General features: G+C 42.9%; 2 protein-coding genes across 3 annotated transcripts; both read left to right on the top strand.

Annotated features, from left to right (window-relative positions):
• Positions 1 to 86: 86 nt before the first annotated feature.
• On the top strand, positions 87 to 15,628 carry MFN2 (mitofusin 2). Its single transcript, XM_072884151.1, has 20 exons — positions 87 to 163; positions 567 to 720; positions 964 to 1,142; positions 1,839 to 1,974; positions 2,337 to 2,499; positions 3,070 to 3,194; positions 3,516 to 3,624; positions 3,717 to 3,824; positions 4,210 to 4,363; positions 4,604 to 4,671; positions 4,843 to 4,964; positions 5,295 to 5,421; positions 6,129 to 6,233; positions 6,749 to 6,851; positions 7,534 to 7,754; positions 7,904 to 8,053; positions 8,994 to 9,190; positions 9,565 to 9,699; positions 10,371 to 13,432; positions 15,525 to 15,628. Exons 3-19 carry the CDS (start codon positions 968 to 970, stop codon positions 10,438 to 10,440), a joined length of 2,268 nt encoding a protein of 755 aa, XP_072740252.1. The 5' UTR covers positions 87 to 163; positions 567 to 720; positions 964 to 967; the 3' UTR covers positions 10,441 to 13,432; positions 15,525 to 15,628.
• MIIP (migration and invasion inhibitory protein) lies at positions 13,931 to 21,208 on the top strand. Of its 2 annotated transcripts, none has more exons than XM_072884158.1 (10): positions 13,931 to 14,105; positions 15,777 to 15,964; positions 16,543 to 17,034; positions 17,674 to 17,776; positions 18,240 to 18,351; positions 18,547 to 18,611; positions 19,052 to 19,181; positions 19,579 to 19,675; positions 20,542 to 20,649; positions 20,959 to 21,208. In XM_072884158.1, exons 1-10 carry the CDS (start codon positions 13,946 to 13,948, stop codon positions 21,121 to 21,123), a joined length of 1,620 nt encoding a protein of 539 aa, XP_072740259.1. In that variant the 5' UTR covers positions 13,931 to 13,945; the 3' UTR covers positions 21,124 to 21,208. The 2 variants fall into 2 exon arrangements, with proteins under 2 accessions (XP_072740259.1, XP_072740260.1); XM_072884159.1 differs by lacking the exon at positions 13,931 to 14,105 and adding an exon at positions 15,554 to 15,672 and having other exon boundaries at positions 15,753 to 15,964.
• The last annotated feature ends 47 nt before the right edge of the window (positions 21,209 to 21,255 follow it).

The following is a 21,255-nucleotide window of genomic DNA, read 5'->3' as shown; positions in this document are numbered from 1 at the left end:
GCCTCCCGGGCGGCCTCGCGGGGCGGTGCCCTCGGACTACCGTTCCCATGGTGCCCCGGGAAAGCGCCCGCCCGTCGCCTGGCGATGACGCGCGCCGCCTCGCGCCTCCCGGGTGACGATGCCGCGGGGGTAACATGGCGGCCTTACGCGAGGGGTGGTGAAGGTGAGAGGTGGGGCGGTGCCTGACGATAGGGGTGGTGGGAGCCGCTCGAGGCCGGGCCGGACCGGACCGGACTCTCGGGGGGTCGCCTCCCGGGCGGCAGGGGCGGGGGCGGGGAGGGCCGGGCCGGGCCGGGCCGGGCCCGCCGGAGCAGGGTCCTGCCGCCGCTCCGAGGCGCGCGCCGGCCGGTGGGGGCGGGAGAGGGGCCCTTCCCGCCCTTTGCCTCGCGCGCGCCGGCCGTCGCCTGGCCCGCCTGCCCCCCGAGGTCTGAGGAGAATGCGACGGCCGCCGCCCGGAGCATCTGCCCAGTGCACCCCCCGGGCACTGGGATGGCGGGGGAGCAGAGCCAGGCCGGCCGGGGAGCTCGGCAGCCTGTGTCCCTCATCCCCTGGTCCCTCTGCCGCAGGGACGGGGACAGGCTGGAGTCGGCGTCGCTGAAAGAGCTGCGGGACGGAGTCTGGCCAGGGCGAGGGAGAAGGCAGGAAAACTGCAGTCGTTCATGTTCAAGAGGGACTCGAGCTGACCATGCCTGACTTGTGAAAACGTAACTCACCCTGAAAGTAAGCGGAGGAAGGGGAGAAGTGATTGCTGGGGAGCGGTTTATTGGAAGGGAGAAGGAAAGATGAATTTTTAAATTTCTGCTATATGAGTAATTTCCAGTTGTAGAAAGTGGAACAATTTATTTGTGAAAGAAAGAAGGTTGTTTTTAAGATGTGTATTTATGTAGTTCTTGGTAGGATGCTTAGTTGGATAGCTGTTGGCACTTGGTGAGCCACCTTTCTTTACTGGATTTTTCCCTGTAGCGCAATGTCCCTGTTGTTTACTCGTTCCAAGTCTATAGTTGCAGTGAAGAAGGATAAAAGACACATGGCTGAGGTAAATGCTTCTCCACTTAAACATTTTGTCACTGCAAAGAAGAAAATCAATGGTATCTTTGAACAGTTGGCTGCATACATCAATGAGAGCTCCTCGTTCCTGGAAGGTAAGCTGAATTCTTGAACTACAAGTGTGTAACAGTGCTTTGCCCACATACAATTCCCAAACACACACCAAAACCTCCTCATTCAGTTAAATGGTACTGCTAAACGCGTGCTTATTTATACATGCATGTTTAGATATCAACATTTATAAGAAGAACAGAAAACTATTTTATTGAATTTGGGTGGAGTTCAGGGTTCATATTTTAAAGCTGACAAGTTCATGCATGTTAGGAAACTGAGCTAGTTAGTGAGCGATGCTTGGTTTTTTTGTTGTTTGGGAGTTTTTTAATAAACTCTTCAAGACCCTTTATGTTTTATGCCTATAATTCTTTCAATATTCTTGCTTAGACATGTCATTGCTACTGGCATGTAGCATATGCTAATAATTGGCTTTAACAGCTTAAGACACAGACAGAACATTATTTTTTTTAAGGGTGTTAGAGTGTTTGAAGTGTTGGCTGTGTTCCATTTAAGGCAGTCCTAAGGATGAGAATGGTTATTAGATACACAAAAGAGACCAGCTGATAAATGTGGATGCAGAATTGCCTCAGGGTGTAATTGTGTGTGTCAAGATTACCCACACAGTCTTTGGGACACAGATAAACATTTAGTTATGTGTGTTACATCATGAAGAGGTGTTTCACCCAGTACCGAGACAGGTGACTTCTGGAATTCAGAGACATGTATTTTGATTCTAGAAACACACAAGAATATAGAGCTTGATCCTGTCACCACAGAAGAGCAGGTACTGGAAGTCAAAGGCTATCTGTCAAAAGTCAGTGGCATTAGTGAAGTGTTGGCAAGACGACACATGAAAGTTGCTTTTTTTGGAAGGTGAGTCACACGCTTTGTTGCCTACGCTCCCCACTCAGTAACGCAACTGGCATCTTTAGGATTGTAGCCAGTAAAAAATATTTATAGAAACACTAGTGCTCCAGCTTTTGCTTGTAATGTGCATGTCCCTGGTACTAGTCCTCTTGTAAACTGGAAACAAATATTGTGGCACATAATTCTTTGATGTGGTGGAATTCTTAAAAAAAGAAAATAGAAAAGTCTTTTCATAAGTTGCCTATGGCACCTAAATTGTTAATGCTTCTGATACTGCTTGGGTTTAGAGAACTTGCTTTCTGTAATATCGAAATGAGCATACCTGACTCTCAGAAGCCTAGCTATACCATTCTTTAATCTGACTTCAGGACAAGCAATGGGAAAAGCACGGTGATAAATGCCATGCTATGGGACAAAGTCCTTCCTTCAGGAATTGGACACACCACTAATTGTTTCCTGCGTGTAGAAGGGACAGATGGACATGAAGCTTTCCTGCTTACTGAAGGCTCAGAGGAAAAGAAAAGCGTTAAGGTACAGTTTCCTTAAGCATAAGATAAGAGAAGAGCTCTTCAGAAGTGCCAGAAAAGGGAAGGAACAAGAAGATTAAGGCACTATGAATAAATTTCACAGTTAAGGATTTTAATCATTAAAAGAGTAGAGATGAAGAACAGGTTTTTGTTAGATGTAGGAAAGGAGGAATGGAGCAAGTGACAAGATGGAACTTGTTCATTTTATGAAAAAGATTGTATGTTATGATATGATATGAAAAAGATGAGATGATTGTATTTGTTAGTGATAGCAGGGAACCAAAACGATGACTCAGGAACTTCTGAGCTCTGTATGACTGACAGAAGACATAGACTTCTTGGTAACTCCTCAGTAGCCTTTCTTGACAGGAAAATTTCTCATAAACTCTCACTAGGTGGTTTCCTTTTGGCTAGGAGACTCAAGTAAGTTTTATGTGGAAAACCTACCAGGGAGAAAGTGATTAGCAGTTGGGTTTTATCTTAACTTGTCTGTGAACAGTCCTGAAGGGGAGATAATTGTGTTAATGGGTCTTAGCGTACAGGCAATGTTATAAATTAGCCATCTTTTTAATAGACAGTAAACCAGCTGGCTCATGCCCTTCATCAAGATGAACTTCTGAATGCCGGCAGCCTAGTCAGCGTAATGTGGCCCAATTCCAAATGTCCTCTCTTAAAGGATGACCTGGTGCTGATGGACAGGTGAGAAAAACCTTTCTTTCCTTTCCTTTCCTGCTGATCACAGATTGATTACAGAAATGTCCTCAAATATAAACTTAACAAACATCAAGGAAATTGACCCTGTTCTAATCTATGACAGTGACTAAAGTCCTCTGCTGTAGTTAGCAGTCAGAGTTTCTCTTGATTGGTACTTCCTTTTAGTCTATGTCACCTCAGGACAGTGTAGCTCAGACATGGGAAATCAATGCCCTGAAAAGCTGAAACACATTTCTTATTAACTTTTTAAATTCTATTTTTGCTATTTCCACAGCATAGTAATGTCTCTTCTCTTTTTATTGTTAGCCCTGGCATTGATGTAACCACAGAGCTGGACAGTTGGATTGACAAATTCTGTCTAGATGCTGATGTATTTGTCCTGGTGGCAAATTCTGAATCAACGTTGATGCAAACTGTATGTTCAAGTCCACTTGTTCAGTGAATTTGGCTAAAAGTTTAAAAATTTTGACATACTAATCTTAAGAGGTTTTGTTTTGTTTTGCTTAGGAGAAACAGTTCTTTCACAAAGTGAATGAACGTCTGTCTCGACCCAATATATTTATTTTAAATAACCGCTGGGATGCATCTGCCTCTGAACCAGAATACATGGAAGAGGTTTGTGATGTGTTTAAATTCCTTCTCTTTGCATGGATATTATAGAGTCCATTTTGACTCTGGTCCTTGTGGGTAGAATCATAAAGTGTTGTATGTGATTGTTTTACAATTCGGATTTTTATTATCATAGAGGGAGTATAGACCAATGATCAGGACATGACTCTTGAAATTTCTGAGCTGGAAATCAAGGGTTTCACAGGGGCCTTTTGAAGTTAGATCACTCAGATAACCTTTGGAAGAGTCCATAAAACAGCAGGTTTTTTTCTTATTCTTTTGCATTGGTAGCTTAGACCAGCAGAGGGCATTCGGGTTCCTGGTCTAACCTTCAGGAGATGGAGCGGAAAGTGGATTTAACTGCATGTGGGGTTTATCCTGTTTATCTCAGGTGCGTCGACAGCACATGGAGCGGTGTACCAGTTTCCTGGTAGATGAGCTGGGTGTGGTGGATCGAGCCCAGGCAGGGGATCGAATTTTCTTTGTGTCAGCGAAAGAAGTGCTGAATGCCAGGATTCAGAGGGCTCAAGGGATGCCAGAAGGAGGTGAGAAACGCTAACAGAAACTTTCCGGTTTTTTATAGGGAAGAAACTAGATATTATCTTGTTCTAAAAATGGATAAAATTGGGCTGGGTCAGATTATTAGTAGAGCAGTCAAAAACAAAGAGGTGACTTAGCAGCACTTTTGCATTGGCTTCAAGGTAAAGCAGGAGCATTTCCTGATGTCCAACACCTGATTGCTTTCTCAAAACTTAAGTGGTTGTTTTGTACTTTCCTTCTCTCAGGTGGAGCATTGGCAGATGGATTTCAAGTAAGAATGTTTGAGTTTCAGAACTTCGAGAGAAGATTCGAGGTGAGCATTATGTGTGCTAACCTTCTGTTTAGATTTTACTCCTGAAAGGCTGGGGACTAGAGTTTGTAAACATGGAGCGGGACCACATTTTGGAAATGGATTAAACAGGAAGGAGAAGTTGTGTGAGTATGCTTCTCCCTGCTGCTAATCTTGGCTGCCTTTTGTATACAGGAATGCATCTCACAGTCAGCAGTAAAAACAAAATTTGAGCAGCATACGGTGAGAGCAAAGCAAATTGCGGAAGATGTTCGTCTCATCATGGATTCTGTGCATATTGCCGCCCAGGAACAGCGGTGAGGAGAGCTGATGCTTGGTGCTTGCGTAAATGAAGCTTGTATTCTGGGGGAAATTTAAGGGAATATGAGCATTTAAAATGCAAAGCAGAATACAGCATGTTTGGGAGTGGGAAGGACATGTACTGGTATTCTTGCTTTTTGTGAATCATGAAAGTATTGGGAAAAGAACCTCTTTTTTTTTGTCCTGTGCCATGTGTATGTAATGTATTGTAGATACTGACGCATTTTGTTCTCGGGCAGGAGAATCTTGTTTCTGGAATTCAAATTATATTTGTAGATCAAAAATACATTTGTCTGGCTTTTCAGTGAGCACTTTTTTTTCACCAGAGTTTATTGTCTGGAAATGCGAGAGGAACGACAGGAACGTTTGGGTTTTATTGACAAACAGCTGGAGCTCCTTACTCAAGACTACAAGCGGAAAATAAAACAGATCACAGAAGAAGTGGAGAGACAGGTAAGGAGGAGTGGCTGCAGAAAAAGGGGTTGTCTGAAACAGCTACCAGCATGGTGGGAAAAATGCAAAGTGCTGACAACGGTTTGAAGTACTAGAAATGTGGGAGTTACAGATGGGAAGAGAAGAAATGCTTTCAGAATAAGTCTTTTGGTTGGTTGTTTTTTGTTTGGGTTTTTTTTTTCCTTGAGGTAATAAAATGAAAAATAGAATGCTTGGGGGAAACTTTCAGAGAGACTCATGTAAGATGCTTTAAATAAACAATGAGACTTTAATTAATGTTTGAACTATTCTTGCTACTATATTTCAGTCTTAAATGCTTCCTAAAATACTAGAATGTTTCAGATAAGTTTCCTTATTATTTCAGTCTAGAATAATGTTAGTCGTCTTATTGTGAATAATAACATGCCACTTCTACTGTTATGAATATACAGAAAAGGCCTATTCATTTTTCACAAGTCTTATATTGCCTCAGTCTCTGTCTGCGTTGTTACACAGATCATAGATCTACATACTTCTCAGCCATCTTCTTTGTTTGCAGGTCACCAATATTGCATTTTGCAGTTGGCACATGATGGCCACATGGCACTGCACAATCATACTGCCTAGTGTTCAGTAGTGCTACTAAGAAATGCATGTCTTCAGTGGTGGTTTTCTGTCTCTCCCTAGGACAGAATACATAGAAACTCTGTCCTGTGCTGTTTCTCTAGGTGTCAAATGCAATGGCAGAAGAAATCAGACGGCTTTCAGTGTTGGTAGATGAATACCAAGCCGACTTCCATCCATCTCAAGTAGTTCTTAAAGTTTACAAGAGTGTAAGTGATGTTTGCTTCTTACGGATTGCTTAAGCAATTTAAAGAAGCCTTTTTTTGCTCTGAGTCAGTTATTATGCCAGCTCTTTGACATGCTTAACGTTCTTCCAACTAGGATATGAGCTAAGCTTTTCATATTGTGAAAAATCTCTTGTTAGAATGTCTCTTGCGTTTGGATAGCTTCTGTAAAAAGTGAACATCTTTATTTAAAAAAAAAATCTATTTCCTTTTTTTTTGTTTAATCTCAGTGATAAATTGATACACATATGATGTATCACATTGTATAGCTCAAACGGAACTTTTCCTAGACTACAGACTACATGTGAGATTTCTTGATTTGCTTTTTCCTCTCCTTCACTGAAGAATGGGGAAAAAAATTAAACTAATGTTAGAACCGTGGGCAGACAGAATGCGTGCTCCTGTTCTGGGAGGGTTTTTAACCGGCAAGTTCTAGCACCTGCAGCCTGCATCTTACCTACATTTATTTTAAGCTTAATAACCCTTTCTTTGTTTGTCAGGAGCTGCATAAACACATTGAAGAAGGCCTGGGCCGTAACATGTCAGATCGTTGCTCCAATGCAATCACAGCTTCCCTGCAGACAATGCAGCAAGAAATGATAGGTCAGTTCAGCAGGCAATATTTCCCTTTCTTTTTCCTTTAACTGTAATGCAAAAGAACTAGGTAGATGTTCTGGGTTTCTCTTTAATCTGATGGCTGGTGTGCAGCTGGCATCATCTTAGTTTCCATCTTGATTAGCAATGCTGTTGTGTAGAGGACTAGTTATTCCTGCTTTTTCCACTCTGTGTCTGAACTGGAGCAGTGATTTGCTAATGGATACATACAATCAGCTTAATCCTTCATGACAGAGAGGAACTGTGACTTTAGAAACTTGAGAGATTCTGAGACCAAGATCCTAATGAAATGGGAATCACTTGTAACTAGGTGTCTGTCTGAATATAAGCGTTAATAGGAGTATGGTGCCTGAACACTTTTAGAACTGGCCTTCAGATTCTGTTTTCTAAGCTATTGCTAAACTGTAAACTTCACCAGCTACCTGTAAGGATTTGAGAGGGTCCATGGCAAGATTTATTTCTGAGATGGTCTGAAGAACTAAGAGTCGAACAGTAATTCATGATGTATCTTTCGCTTTGCAACATTGGCTTTAGGAAATTGAAGGTACTAAGAAAAATAAGTGTGGAGGATGGAACAACCCATAACTACCTTGATTAGAGAATGCAGTCTGGTTAGTTCTTGTGAACTCAATAGCCATTTTTTGAATGTTTTTATTTTCTGTCTGCGCAGATGGTTTAAAACCCCTTCTCCCAGTCTCTTTGCGGGGCCAGATAGACATGTTAATTCCCCGACAGTGCTTCATGCTCAGCTATGATCTGAACTGTGACAAGCTTTGTGCCGACTTCCAAGAGGACATAGAATTCCATTTCTCTCTTGGATGGACAATGCTGGTGAACAGGTTTTTGGGACCAAAGAATGGTCGTCGGGCCTTGATGGGCTATAATGACCAGGTAAGATACCTCGTTGAGTGGTCAGGGGTAGGTGTGATATTCATCATTTCGGTGGCTGCTGAAGTCTTTTTGGTGCGAAGGGCAGTGGCTTGCCTTCTCTTATTCTGTACTTTGTTTTTGTTTTGTTATGTCATTGCTTTTCTAATTAGGTTCAACGCCCTTTAACACCAGCAAATCCCAGTCTGCCTCCTTTGCCTCAGGGCTCTATGACCCAGGAAGAGCTCATGGTGTCGATGGTGACTGGACTGGCCTCATTAACTTCCCGAACTTCCATGGGGATCATCGTGGTTGGTGGCGTGGTGCGTTGGCAATCTGAACAGCATAAATAATAATGGAGCACTGACTTTAAAAGCGCTTGCACTGCTGAGTCCTGTAGATATTTGCTGTTCACAGATAGTGAAATACTTTCTCCTTTGATCTTCCACTTGAGTATAAATATTGAGCTTATTTTGCATAATAGTTAGGCTTGGAGCCAGGGTTGTTGTGAAGATAACCCTTCGAAGTATGTTATAAAAGCATTAAATAGTCTCTGATTCTTTTGTGAGAACAAAAGAAAATTAGGTATTTTTCTTTTCCCATTTACAGAGGAATCAGGACAGAAATATCTACCAAGAGCCTCTGATTGTGTGTATCTTCCCTCCTGGAAAGGGAAGAGAGCACTTAATTTTAGATACTATGCCTAATTTATTTCAGAGAAAATCAGCACTTCCTGCTTTTCTGTCTTTTGAAAATAACGAGTGTTTCGAATCTCAAATCTCCCCGAACGGCAGAGGCATAAGAGATCTAACTCAAGTTGCATGGTAACTGGTTCCTGTTGCAGGAAGAATCTAAGTTTCTGTAGTGCCAGTTCCATACAGACATGCTATTCTAGTGTCACAGCATCTAGGGGTGAACGATTTCACAAAGGGGAGATGGTTGCTTAAAAACGTCTTTTATTTCAGAAGCAGGGATTCTGTGAACCAGGCAAAGTTTGTTTGCACTTGCAGAGGTAATTTAAAGGTGCTGGAAAGGTTAACCCATACAGAACCCCGATAGTTTAGGTTAGGTATTTTTATTTTGTAGACTGGACATCAGTAGTGAGCTGTCTGACCAGTGAAACCACTTGCAAGTCAGGGTTATTATCTGGCTCATTTTCACGTGCCTAGAATATAAGTGCAATGCTCTGTCCACCATTGTTAGGAGTTAGCATCATTCCTAGATGATGATCATGTCATTTGTTTTTCCTTGTATTTTTTTTAGGTCTGGAAGGCTGTGGGTTGGAGACTGATTGCGCTCTCTTTTGGCCTTTATGGGCTCCTTTATGTATATGAGCGCCTCACCTGGACCACAAAAGCGAAAGAGAGAGCTTTCAAACGGCAGTTTGTGGAGTATGCTGGTGAGAAATTGCAGCTCATCGTCAGTTATACAGGTTCTAATTGCAGCCACCAAGTCCAACAGTGAGTTGCCTATATTCAGCTAAAACCTTATCTAAATTCTGTTGTTTGGGGTTTTTTTAATGATATTCCTTGTTAAAACAAGATAAGTCTGCATATTGAATTCCAGATTTAAAAATGTGTAATGATACATGTGTTTTAAAAGAATATTACAGTTTTTTGAATCACTGATGTAGTATTTGGGTGCTGTTAAGCATTAGTCTTAATGTACTTTGGTCTCTCAAATCAAGTTGCTCTGATGCTCTAACATATTATTGTGCAGAAGTGGAAAGATGAACATCTGAGTCAGTATCATCATTATACATCAAAGGGATTTATTCCTTGAATTTGCTGCTTGATCTTCCTTTTTGTCGTATCCAACTATTCTTGTTTCACAGAGAGCTTGCTGGAACGTTTGCTCATTTGTGTCAGCAAGTAGATGTCACACGGGAGAATCTTGAGCAGGAAATTTCTGCCATGAATAAAAAAATCGAAGTTCTGGATTCACTACAGAGCAAAGCAAAACTGCTCAGGTGAGATTTTATTATCCCATATACATAGATATTTGCATACGATTGTTTTTCATGTGATTGCCCTGAGATGTTCGTATTGGGGTGTATCTTTGAGTGCAGTCCTTCTTCCGTCATAGTGTCTGATGTGCAGACATCAGCATCTTTCCCTACCAAGTCATGTTCCCTTTCACTATGTACTTTCCCATGTACTGTCAACAGTCATTTAAATCTTCTGTCTCACAAAACACCTTTTCCTTCTTGTTTTTGGTTTTTGTGGAATTACAGTTCCTTTCCATTTATCAAAACATACAGTCTTCTGCTCCTACAAACTCCTTCAGGCTATTACAAAATTATGCAAAAGTCTCACCCTCGCCTTTGTACACAGTTGTCTGATGTTTTTCTTCACCCTGCAAAGGCTGTTGGGAAGAATTTTTCAAACATTCCTTATCTACACAATAAGATCAATGTGAAGTTGTGACCAAGATCTCGGTTTGAACCTCAAAGCCTAGGGACTGTTAAGCAGGCAAGTGTTCCTGACCTGAGGAAGGGCAAGGAATGGTAGCTGCATTTTGGAATGGACCCCTGGCACTCCTCTCCATGCCTTGCTGTTTACTCATTTTAGTTATGCTTCTTTCAGATTGGCTTGAGAAGAGCTATTTTACTCACCTAACAGAGACTTTCTGTCCTTGCAGGAATAAAGCGGGTTGGCTTGACAGTGAGCTCAACATGTTCACGCATCAGTACCTGCAGCAAAGCAGATAGTTTGGGAAGAAGAGAAAAACACTAAATAAGAGTGCTCTCTTATTTACTGCAGAGAATGTGGTGGGTGATGGAATTCCCTAAAGGGAATGAGCAAAAGCCTATTGCTATGTTTCCAGTTGCTGTGTGAACAATGGGATTCTACTTCCCTGTTTTGTGTCCCACCTCTAAACACTAGCTGTTTATAACTCTTCTTTTTCCTTCTTGTGAGACCAGGCTACTTCAGAAGGAATGTGTGCTTCATACATTTACAGGGGGCTTTTTAATGCAAAATCAGGTACAGTAACAAATTTAAAACAAACAAATGTTTGTCAGGTTAAAAGTTATTCTGACCCGTCTTTATGGAGTCATTCGTTTTACTACATGAAGATAGAACTTTTGACTTCCAAGCCCCAAGTGTATGTATGTGTGACAAGCTGCTGTTTGTCTAAACACAGATCCCATGCACACAGACATAGTGATGGTTTCACAATGCATTTATAGCCCATGCAGGCCTGTCTCCTAGGTTAATATTCCGTTATTATAGAACATGACAGAATCACCGTGTCCCTTCATAGAAAGGTTTATTATTGTCAGTATGTTTAAACTTATGAACAAAACCCAGTTCTCTTCCAGAGCAAGAGGGACTAAGATTTTGCTTTGGTAAGCTTATTGTCTTTGGAGCTAGTTTCTTCCTCTTAAGAGCTCTTTAATAATGTAGTCTGGCCCATTTCACGTCATGGACAAGTAGTTTGCAAAGACATAATTAGCTCCTGTGAAGGAGGTAGCGCTGATAATTTGGCAGCTTGTTGAGGAAGAAAAATAGGAAAGAAAAGCCAGCTGACAGAATGTAATGAACTGCCTTATGAGGTAAGTTGATGAATGTAGGTTTTTTTGGAAATGCACAGCTGTGTTTCTGGAAGCTGGCCTTTGGAATTCCATTACGACTATTTGGCCACAAGAACAGCATGTGGATTACAAGCTGTAAGAGATTTTGCTTCATGTAGAGTTCCCATGCAGTAATATGATTTGTTGTTGTTTCTTGTTTGTTAGAAGTATGAGAAGGAGCTGGCAAGTGCAGCTCCTCTAGGGTGGGGGGCAGACCTGTCCCTTGTATTTCATGCCAGGGCAAGAATGGGTTAAGGCAACTTATTTTTTTAAAAACATTTATTTGCAAATAGATCAAATTAATCTTTGAGTTTTGCCCTGAAGCAATTTTGAATTTGGAGTATAAGATTTGGGAATTGTAAGGACTTGAGTCTCTGCCTGTTGGAAGTGATAGAGGAGAAATTACTACTGATTTCAGTAGTACCAGGATTAGGTTCCTATGTTGCAAAGTTTCTTTTCTGCTTGCTGGGTCAGTATTTTGCCATGTGTTGGGTATAACGTTTGTTCCCCACAAAATGCCCGAGGAATCAAGAATCGGATCCTGTAGTTGTGAGGTTAGTGATAACCTAAATCTACTCAGCATCAGACTTTAGAGAATATGGGCTATCTCTGAGCAGGTCCCAGCTGAATTCAGAACTACTAAGAGTGTTCCTTTTTTTCTTATTGGCAATGAGACTTTTCACTTGAAAGTGGCATCAGCTGGCCTTAGGATTTCTTGTTCATGCTCAGGTAGGAATATATGTGCCTGTGACAAGTCTCCTGTTTTGTGTGTTGCGAAAGTTCCAGAAAGAAGCTGCCTGATACTTGAGGAAGTAAAAATAGTGAAATGTCAGTAGGTATTTTAGGCTGTTCTAAGGTTTGCAGTAAGACTTGAAGTATCTTGATTATGTGGGAGCTGGCAGTGAGACTTGTTATGTCCCTGGAATGCAGGAAGCAAACAAACCTTTTGGTTCCAGTAGACAGCTTTGAATCCAACCCAGACTGAAAAGCCATTTTCATCAGAGGGCTTCATTGGCCTTGGTCAGTTTGCTCAGGCAACCACCAGGACATAAATATGGCTAGGATCAGATCTGAGAGTGAGTAAGAGAGAAATTTGAGTCCTTGCCTCTGGAAATGTGTCCTCTAGGCTTGTGGTGAAGTATACCGTGGAGTGAGTGAAATTGTCCACTATTACTCTGCTGCAGGTATTATGTGAATAAATTTGGATCTCTAGCTAACATACACCTTTATAATAGGCTATGTACTATGCTACTGAGTTAAAATATTAACTACATCCCTAATACACCAGGAAATTGGCAATTCCAGGTAGAGGGAGATGATGAGGTACTACTGCTCAGCAGCTCTAGGCTACCTGAAATGCTGACCTTGCTTTTGAAGATGTGTGCTCTTGGCATCTCTTCAGCAGGCCTTTAGGGGAAATCTGATAAATGCTCTGATCTTTAAGCCAGTGTCTGCTCTGTAAAGGGAAAAGAGATTGACGGGTTCTTAGAATCTGGTGTCTTGCCAATGTGTGTTTCTGACACTGTTCAGATTTTGGTGGTGTAGGCATTCTCACTGTAGTGCTGAAACCTAACCTATAGAATGGGGGAAAGAACCACCTGAATTTTTTAAGAAGCAAAACTGCTAACATGGGAGAGAAGAATTTTTAAGTATGTGTGTAAGCCTTGTCCCTAGAAGCCCGAGTGACCGAGAATCAAGCTTTTAACAGAAAGGCCTATGAGCTGGATTCCTCTGAAACAAAATACAGCTGTACTTCTTTAATTCAGAGTGGCGGAGGAATTAACACTATCGGCAAGGAGAGTGCTCTCTTCTGCTTGCCATAAAGAATGATAAACTAATCCTTAGAAGGGGTAATTCCAAAAACAATCTTCCCCAAACTCTTATTAAAGAAGATCAGCTAAATGCACTTTATCTTATTGCTGCTACTTATTTTTCTCATTGTGTTATGTTGATGGAGCTCTTTGAAATACTCTTACCAGTGAGTTTTCTCTCTGCTGTATTTAAGGTGGTAAATTTGCATGAATTATTCCTGTATCAATGCTGTAAACAATGGAAACCAAAATAAAAATGAATTGGAAAAATATTTCTCCTGATGTGTTCTGCGTGTCGTGATACAAAGTCTTCAAGTGTAAGTATAATATATTCAGATGATGATATGCTGCCGTCTTGTAGTGAATTGCATGTTTGACGAGTGACCTTTTATCTGTGTTCTTACTGTGAAAATTAACAAGGAGACCAATCATACCGAATTATCTGATAGAAAATTTAAGAGATTCCTTCTTAAGTTATACTAAAAATGTTAGTATTGAATCAGTGATTTCTTGAGAATATTGTAGGAAGCAATGGTCAGCATGTTAATAGACTGAAACTGTGAATCGGTATTCGCAGTTGGTAGATCGCATTGAGTGTGTTAGAAGAGCAAACGGCAGATTTCCAGTGATGAATTTTCAGAGCAGCTCCCTTCAGCTTCTGGGCGAGTTGGGGGTGCCTGGTCCCTTCAGACGAGGAGCTGTGGCGATTTGGTGAACCCCAAAGGAGGGAGCTTGGGCCCGCGTCCTGCCCTGCCTGCACCCCCCCCCGCCTCCTCCGCGGCCCGGGCCGGGCCGGCTGCTGCCGCCGGGCGGCGCCTCGGGCCCCGCGCATGGCGGCAGGCGCGGGGCGGGCCCAGCCGGGGCTTGCTCCGCTGCAGGAACGGCCGGGCCGGGGCCGCCCTGGGGAATCCCGGCGGCGGCTGGAGCGAGGGCGGGGATCCCCCGGCCGCGGGGTCGCCCGGCGGTTCGGAGCGGCGGGGTGCGGCGCAGGTGGGCCTGAAAACGCGGAGTCGGCGGGAGGGGAGCGCGGGGAGTCCGAAGTTCCGCAGCGCTGGGGCCGCTCGGCCTGGCGAGACTCGCAGGCTCCCCGTACCCTGCTCTGGGGGGAGGGTTTACCAGTTGTCTGTCGGCTGCCAGACTCGCCTCTTGAAGAGGGAAGGGGAATTTTACAATGCCCAGGGCCGTCCCGCCTTCCTCATGGGCACGGGAGAGCCGAACCCGCGTGTCTGCGCAGAAACAGCTCTGGGAAGCTCTGCATAGGTGTTGGACAACTTTCTTGCAGAGATGAGAGTACTTAGTTCCCGAGACAATCATTATTTATTTTTTTAACTGCGAGAAGCTAAGTTCCTTTTCGCAAAGGATTCAGACTAAAGCAGTTTCATAAACTTGAGCCCCTGGGGTTGAGCATGAAGGACCAACAGCTTCTTGTAGATTATGCTAAGAGTGGATCTCATCTGGTAAAACCCTTCCAGAAAGTCCCTTGATTAATGTTATTTTTGGAATATTTGCTTTCAGATGGGCAATGATGAGAAGATGCTGTTAGCTTTGTCCTGTGAATACTGTGAGAACTTCTGTTTTGTTCAAATGATCTCAAATTTAGTGCCTCAAGACACATTTCTATTTTATGTCCAGTAGTGCACCTCTCACTTATTTCTTGTGCCAAAAAGATATGTTGTGCTTTTTTGATTGTTAGCACTGCTCTTCGTTCCACCCAGTGCTGTTGTACAGCATATGCATTTAATTCCTCATGTCCAGTTGCCAAGGTAGCAGACAAAAACAAATCAGATGAACTTTGGAGAAGGGTTTAGGGATTCTTCAGAACAAAAGGTCTTAGAGAAGCTCACAGTTTTACTTAAGAACGTAACCAAAAGCAATATGGGATTTTGGGTTTAGAGTTTTGTTTTATTTAAAGAAAACATTTTCTGCAAATTGAGAGGAGCTTGTGATGTAAACTTGTTGAACAGCATGACAACCTTCCAGTCGAACTAAGTTTTATTTATTTATCTATCTATTTATTTATTTATTAACTCCTTTCCCGCCCCCCTCTTCTAATACAAGGGCAGTGGCCCATAGTGGTTAATGTGTGGGACTGGAATTGTCTGGGCCCTAATCCTGAGTCATAATTGAGCCTTTTGGAGTCTTCCTGCCTGGGGAAGGTGGAGGACAGTTTTGCCTCAATGTTTCTTTTGCATGTAGTAAATACATTCATATTCATTATTCATATTTTGAACTTATGAGCGTCCTGGTATTATCACAATAAAAATTTTGATGCTTAAAAAGAACATTAAAGCAGAATTACATAAAGTTGTCCTAAGTAGCCTCTGAATCAAATGTCTCTTATTTGTCTTTTTGATGTGACTTTTTTCATGTTTACTGTTTCCTCTGCAAGACTGTCTTTTCTTTATTCAGTCAGCTACCAGTTTCTGGGTGTAAAACATTTGACAGTACACCTAAGGGGAGAGAAGTATGCAGTGGTGCTAGTTCTTAGTGTAAAGAGTTTTGAGACTGGCTGATTTCTCAGGAGCAATGATCAACACTCCCAATGTTCCAACAGGCTGTAAGTGGTTTTTATGAAAAGTTCCCTGAAAGTGGTTTCTCCTGAGTCTGCTTCTTCGCTTAATGCTTCCATTTATGTAGTTCACCCTTTCTCTGGCTTTACAGGAAACTGTTTTCATAGGATGGAGTTAGAGCACCTGAAGAGGCTGCGTCAGGCCAACCAGGACCTTCTACAAAGGTTCAGAATGAAGCAGGAAGAGATCAGAAAAAGACTTGCCATCAAGCCCCTCTTTCCAGCATCTCTTCATAATACAACAGCTACTGAAAGATCTGTCCCCTTGCCCAAGAGAGGGGTATGTGTTGTGCCTGTGGTGGAAGTGCTGGGAAGCAAATTGTCCTTGTATGATAGGCAGCAGCTCTGCCTATGGAGTGGTGTGGTAAAGGAGACATATGGACATGGAGGAGCTGGTGGAAAATGGAATGTGGAACAGTCTAGTTTCTAACAGTCTAGCTACTGTTAGAAAAGTAGCTAGACTATCGTTTATCCTGTGGTCTCAAATATGTTCTCCTTGCGAAGGGTTCAGAGATCAGTTCCTGCCTAAGAAATGTAGATTTCTTAATCTAAGATAGGAATTAACATTGTGGAACATAATCCTTTTGTTTCTTCTAAGCACAAATGGTGAATGTTTAGCATTCCTCAAATTGAGCAAAGCTGCATTTAGCTGGAAGTGGACCCCTTTCTTATCTTCTCCAAACACTTAATAATCTCTCATGAATAATATAAGGATTTTGCTATTTTCCCCAGAAGAATTTAAAGGGGTGAGCAGACTAGAATGAGAGGTTGATTTTCTCTTACTGAGTGAAATGTCCTAATGAAAGCTATTTGTAATCTGAATGATGCCATGTGTTATGAGAGTCTCTGTCCTTACAGAAGGAAAATCAGGTTGATGCTGCGAAGTCTACAGCTGACCCTGCAATGTTGGTGTCTGTGGAACCTGGAGCTTACGCAGCCAGAGCAGCCCTCTGTTTGTCTCTTAAACACAGCAGCAATGACAGAGGGGTACAGCAACAACAAGCAAAGATTCAGGAAGCAGTAGGTTTGGATTCAAGCTTTTCTGGGAAAGAGAAGAATGTTATGCCAGTGTCTGCAATCATTACGTGTGGCAGAGAAACCTCCAGAGTGGATAGGGATGGCCATGCTCGAGGAGGTCCAGAGAAAGAATCCTTCCTTCTGGGACATGGAGAGAACAGAAAACAGTCCACTCTGCTACATGGTTTCCATGAAAAAAAGCAGCTTAAGGGTCATCTGGACCCGTCATTGAGCAGCACACAAAGTGAAGGGACCAGCAAGCAGCATGTGGTTATTAGAGAGCCCAAAATCCGTAAATCAGTCTTGCTGACATCTCAGTCCAAAGAGTTGACGGTAAATGGTGAAACCAATGCTTTGCTTATTTTCATAAGTCGATAAAAGGATGGGGAGAAAGGGCCAGGAGAACATCACTTACCCTGTTCCCACTGTGTAAATTGGAAGTTGGGGTCAGAACTGTTCCCAGCCTTAGCAGCCAGGGGCTGTTGGCAGTTTGTTCAGCCACTGATTTCCTTAGCCCTTGAACCAAAGACCAGAAAACTGTAACACTTCACTGTAAGACTCCTTGTCATTTGCATATGTGATTCATGTGCCCAGGGAGAACAGCCTGGTGCAGTGCTGCTGCTGCATAGCTTGTTTCCTTAAGCGTGACGGGTAGACTATTGCTGTGATCGTCCAAGGCAGCACAGGTGGCCTGATGTTTGGGGATGTGTGATGCAGGGAAGTCAGCATTTTGTTTAAAGCCCTGAAAAATACTGCCTCAGCGTGAGCAAGTCCCCTGCCTCCTCTTTCTGTTTTATGAATTGAGAAGACAAAGGGCTGGTGAGCAAATTACTGGTAGAGGCATAGATAGAATCCAGCCTTAAACTAAGCCACAGCTGTCCCATTTGAACAGCTGCCAGTTATCTCCTAAGCTGTACCTTTGAATGTTCTGCTAGATGTATAGGAAGTCTTTATGAATTGTTGTCTTCCCAGAAGGAAGCTGGTCGTGTGACTTATCAGTCTGATCCTGAAGAATATACCATACCTGTGAGCAGCTGGTCCGTGCGTCCTTTCCTGGGCTATGACTGGATTGCAGGTGAATCCTAAACCTGAAGCAAAGCTCTCAGCATGATGTGGTAATATGAAGAGTTATAACACAGTTTACGACCCCTTTAAGTTGGGGTGTGACAGAACTGCAGACCTAGAGCGCAGGTAGCAGGTCTCAGCAGAGGAGCTGCAGTTTTGTCAGAAGCCATTCCCTGTCCAGGCCAGAGGTGACCTGTGCTTCCCTGGAACGGTGAAGTGGCAGTGGTATGGGAATCCAGGCAACAAATGGCAAAGCTGAGTGGGGTCAGAGGGGATACCAAGTAACCAAAATGAATGAATGCAATAAGGGACCCAAACCATGCAGTAAATCTCTGGCTCAACGTGATGGCATACTCATTATCCATGTTGGTGCTTCAAACCTTTGGTTGTTTCGACTGTGTTGCATGAGGCTTGCTTTGGTGCTTTCCCAAATTTGGTAAATCCTTGACCTTCTCTTTACTTGGTGTTCTCAGGACTCCTAGATACAAACTCTTCAGTAGCAGAAAAATCTGATCAATACTTTGCTGAGCTGCACGAGTTTCGACAGGCCAACAAAGAAGCTTGTATTCATGAGCAGCACCTGGAGTAAGTGGGCATGGGCTGAAGCAGCAATGTATCCCTTTAGAATAATGAGAAGTGTGGTCTGATTGGAGTGGGAAATTGTAAGGGCAGCTTTGTAGGCCTTTACCTCCCAATCAGAAATGTATGCTTGTAAAAGGTGGGGCTGTTCAGAGGGCCTGACCCCCTGTCACTAACTGGTTTGTTTGCATGTTTCTTTAGGCCCAAGGCTCTGGATTACATAGTTCCTGAACAAGAACCAGATTTGATAACCAGTTCCCATAAGTGTAAGATCAGATTTCTTCCTAATCCAATTTCTGTGAACAAACAACTGAGCAGTCTTTGCCTGTCATTCTGGGAGAGCCCCACATCACACAAGACAAGGAAGAATGTGGGGTTTTTAGCTGCAGCTTCTAAACCAGTTTCAACTTCCTACTCCAAAGATATTTGAGTCTTCTAGGGATCCTCTCTCAATCAGTGTCATCTTATTTTGTCAGGGTTTCTTGTAATTGGCTAATGTTCTCTTTCTAAGTTGAGGAGGTTGAAGTTTTGGTTTTGCTTTTTAGGAACTTATTTGGGGACAGGAAATGTAAAAGATATTTCAGGAAAAGCAGCTCTTTCTATAGAATGCATGTGAGGCACTGTGGTAGAACACAGCTTTGTTGACTGGGTTGAGGAACCTTCTGACAAACTAGATATACCATGATGTTTCGTTACTCTGCGGCAGGTGTTTACTGTTACCGATTAAATCAGCGCCTCTTCACTGTCCCTGTGGATTCAGAATCTGCCTGCCCCGTGTGTAAGATCCCACGTGCTAACCAGCCCCCAGAGGTACTGGAAGAGCCAGCCTATGTCAGGTAGGTAAGAATTACTGCTTTGTAATATGCAGAACTCAAGAAAACAATGAGGAAGAAAAAGCTGATCATGTGAGGGAGAAAACAGCATCAAAATAGCTTTGTAGAAAGTTGCTGTTCTCAAGGCAGAGATATCTCTTGCTTAAAAACTCCCTACTGATCTTTTCCATAAGCAGTTTCCATAAGAAACAGTTTTGACGTCAGTGAGAAATGCATGTTCTGTCTGAATTTGGTCCAGAATCTGAATATACATGTTAAGTGTCTAATGCCCTAATCCAAAACTGTTTCGCTTGGTTCACTTTGGGATTAGACCCTCAGATTCTGAGTGGGGAAGGCATAGGGGAAGATTTCCTCTGCCTTGTGGAAGGTGTAGGCAATTACTTCCTTTGTGTGGTTGCAGGGTCAGCATTCCCAGGTCTACCCTTATGCCTGCCTACAAATACAAAGCCCATCGCAGGAAGAGCTTTGAACTGGCAGACAATCTAGCATTACCTTTGGTAAGTTGCTGTCTTCTTGCTGATACTGACGGCACAGCCCAGGCTGGGCATTGTTACAGCAGAAGAAGGAAAGATAATCTGGGACTCATTCCCCTGACAGGGTTTCCACTAATATTTCTGATCTGCGTCACTGAGATAGCAAGAAAAGCCATTAGTGTGTGCTTCTGTGTTCATACCTTTGTGTAACGGCCATAAAATATATGACATATCTCCAAATGCTTTACACTGAGGAAAAAGGAAGTGCTATATGGAGGTGTATACTTCTGGGGCATGATTCAGCTGGCTTATTTCAGGCATTGACCTTTCAACACGATGAACCATACCTAAGAGTGCCTGTGTTTCTTTCCACAGATGTTAGAAAGTCTAGAAGACAAGCTTCTGTGAAGTATTTGCAGTGTATGGGGGCCAGGCAAAATCAGTAGTGGCAAGATTGGATTCAAAACTGGTTTTGTAGAGTTGGTCCTGTATTCCAGCCATTAGGCAATGCTGCAGGTAGTATTACTAATCAGACCTAGCCCTGGGCTAGAGATTTCCAGGGAAGAGGTGGGAAGAAGTCTGGTTTTGAGGTTTAGGGAACTGGATGAGTCAGTTGAGACAGGTTCAGAGAGGTCGGGTGCTTGAGTTCACAAAGCAGGGGATCGTTTTAGAAATAATTAGTCAGTGAAAGGTGGAAGAGGGGACAACTATGCATTTTTGGTTCATTAGAGATTTCTTGTCTTTCCTGTTAGTCATATAAAACTCCTCAAAAATCAATTAATTACCTGCTAAAACCTCCCTGTGCAGAAGTTGTTATTTAGAACTAACCAGCCGGAATAGATTAAAAAGGGTAAAGCACTCTAATGCAGCATTCCCATCTCTTTTCACAGCATTGCCTGGCTGGCTGGGAAAATATCATCCCTTCCAGCAACCCCACGCTCAGCAGTTTGGATCTGCGAGCTTCACTGGAAGAGAAGCCTTCTCACCATCCTCGCCTGGTAAGAATAGCCTGTTAAGAGTCCCTGGAGATGCTGTAAATTGCACAGATGGGAACTGCAATCCTGTCTCTCTAAAGGGTATGATAATTATCAATGGCTGAGCGGAGAAAAATGCCTGGAAGATTATCTCCTTATCTCCACAGGGAAACATTTTCCTTCTGCTGCTGTGTAAACTAGTGTTTCACAGACACAAAAAACCAAATGGAGCTGGATAACAGGCAAAAGCCTGTTCAGCTCACCAGTCTTCATCCAAATGGGAAAAGTCACTTTGGCATTCTTTGATTAATATCCTCTTCATTTGGATTCCAGAACTCAGTGTCCAGAGTGTCAGGAGGAACCAGAACTGACCAGCTTCTGAACCTGACCCACTTGACACGCTTCGGATTTAGCAGTGCTTCTCAGCAGAGGGAGCAAACCAAGCCTGGACACTACAGAGCAGCTCCAAATTTAAATCCGATTGCCTCAACTTTGTGAACCACTGACTTGATTGCCCTGGGGAAGGGATGGATGCAGGGTGTGGAAACAACTCTATTTGGATAAAAATAAATCTTTGAACAGATTTTTCCTGGTTTGCATGGTTGTGCACATATGTGAGCAACCAATACA

The sequence above is a fragment of the Ciconia boyciana genome, chromosome 19, assembly GCF_034638445.1.
Source record: "Ciconia boyciana chromosome 19, ASM3463844v1, whole genome shotgun sequence".
Classification (NCBI taxonomy): Eukaryota; Metazoa; Chordata; class Aves; order Ciconiiformes; family Ciconiidae; genus Ciconia; species Ciconia boyciana.
Note: the sequence above shows the minus strand (reverse complement) of the source record. Positions and strands in the feature narration are given on the sequence as shown.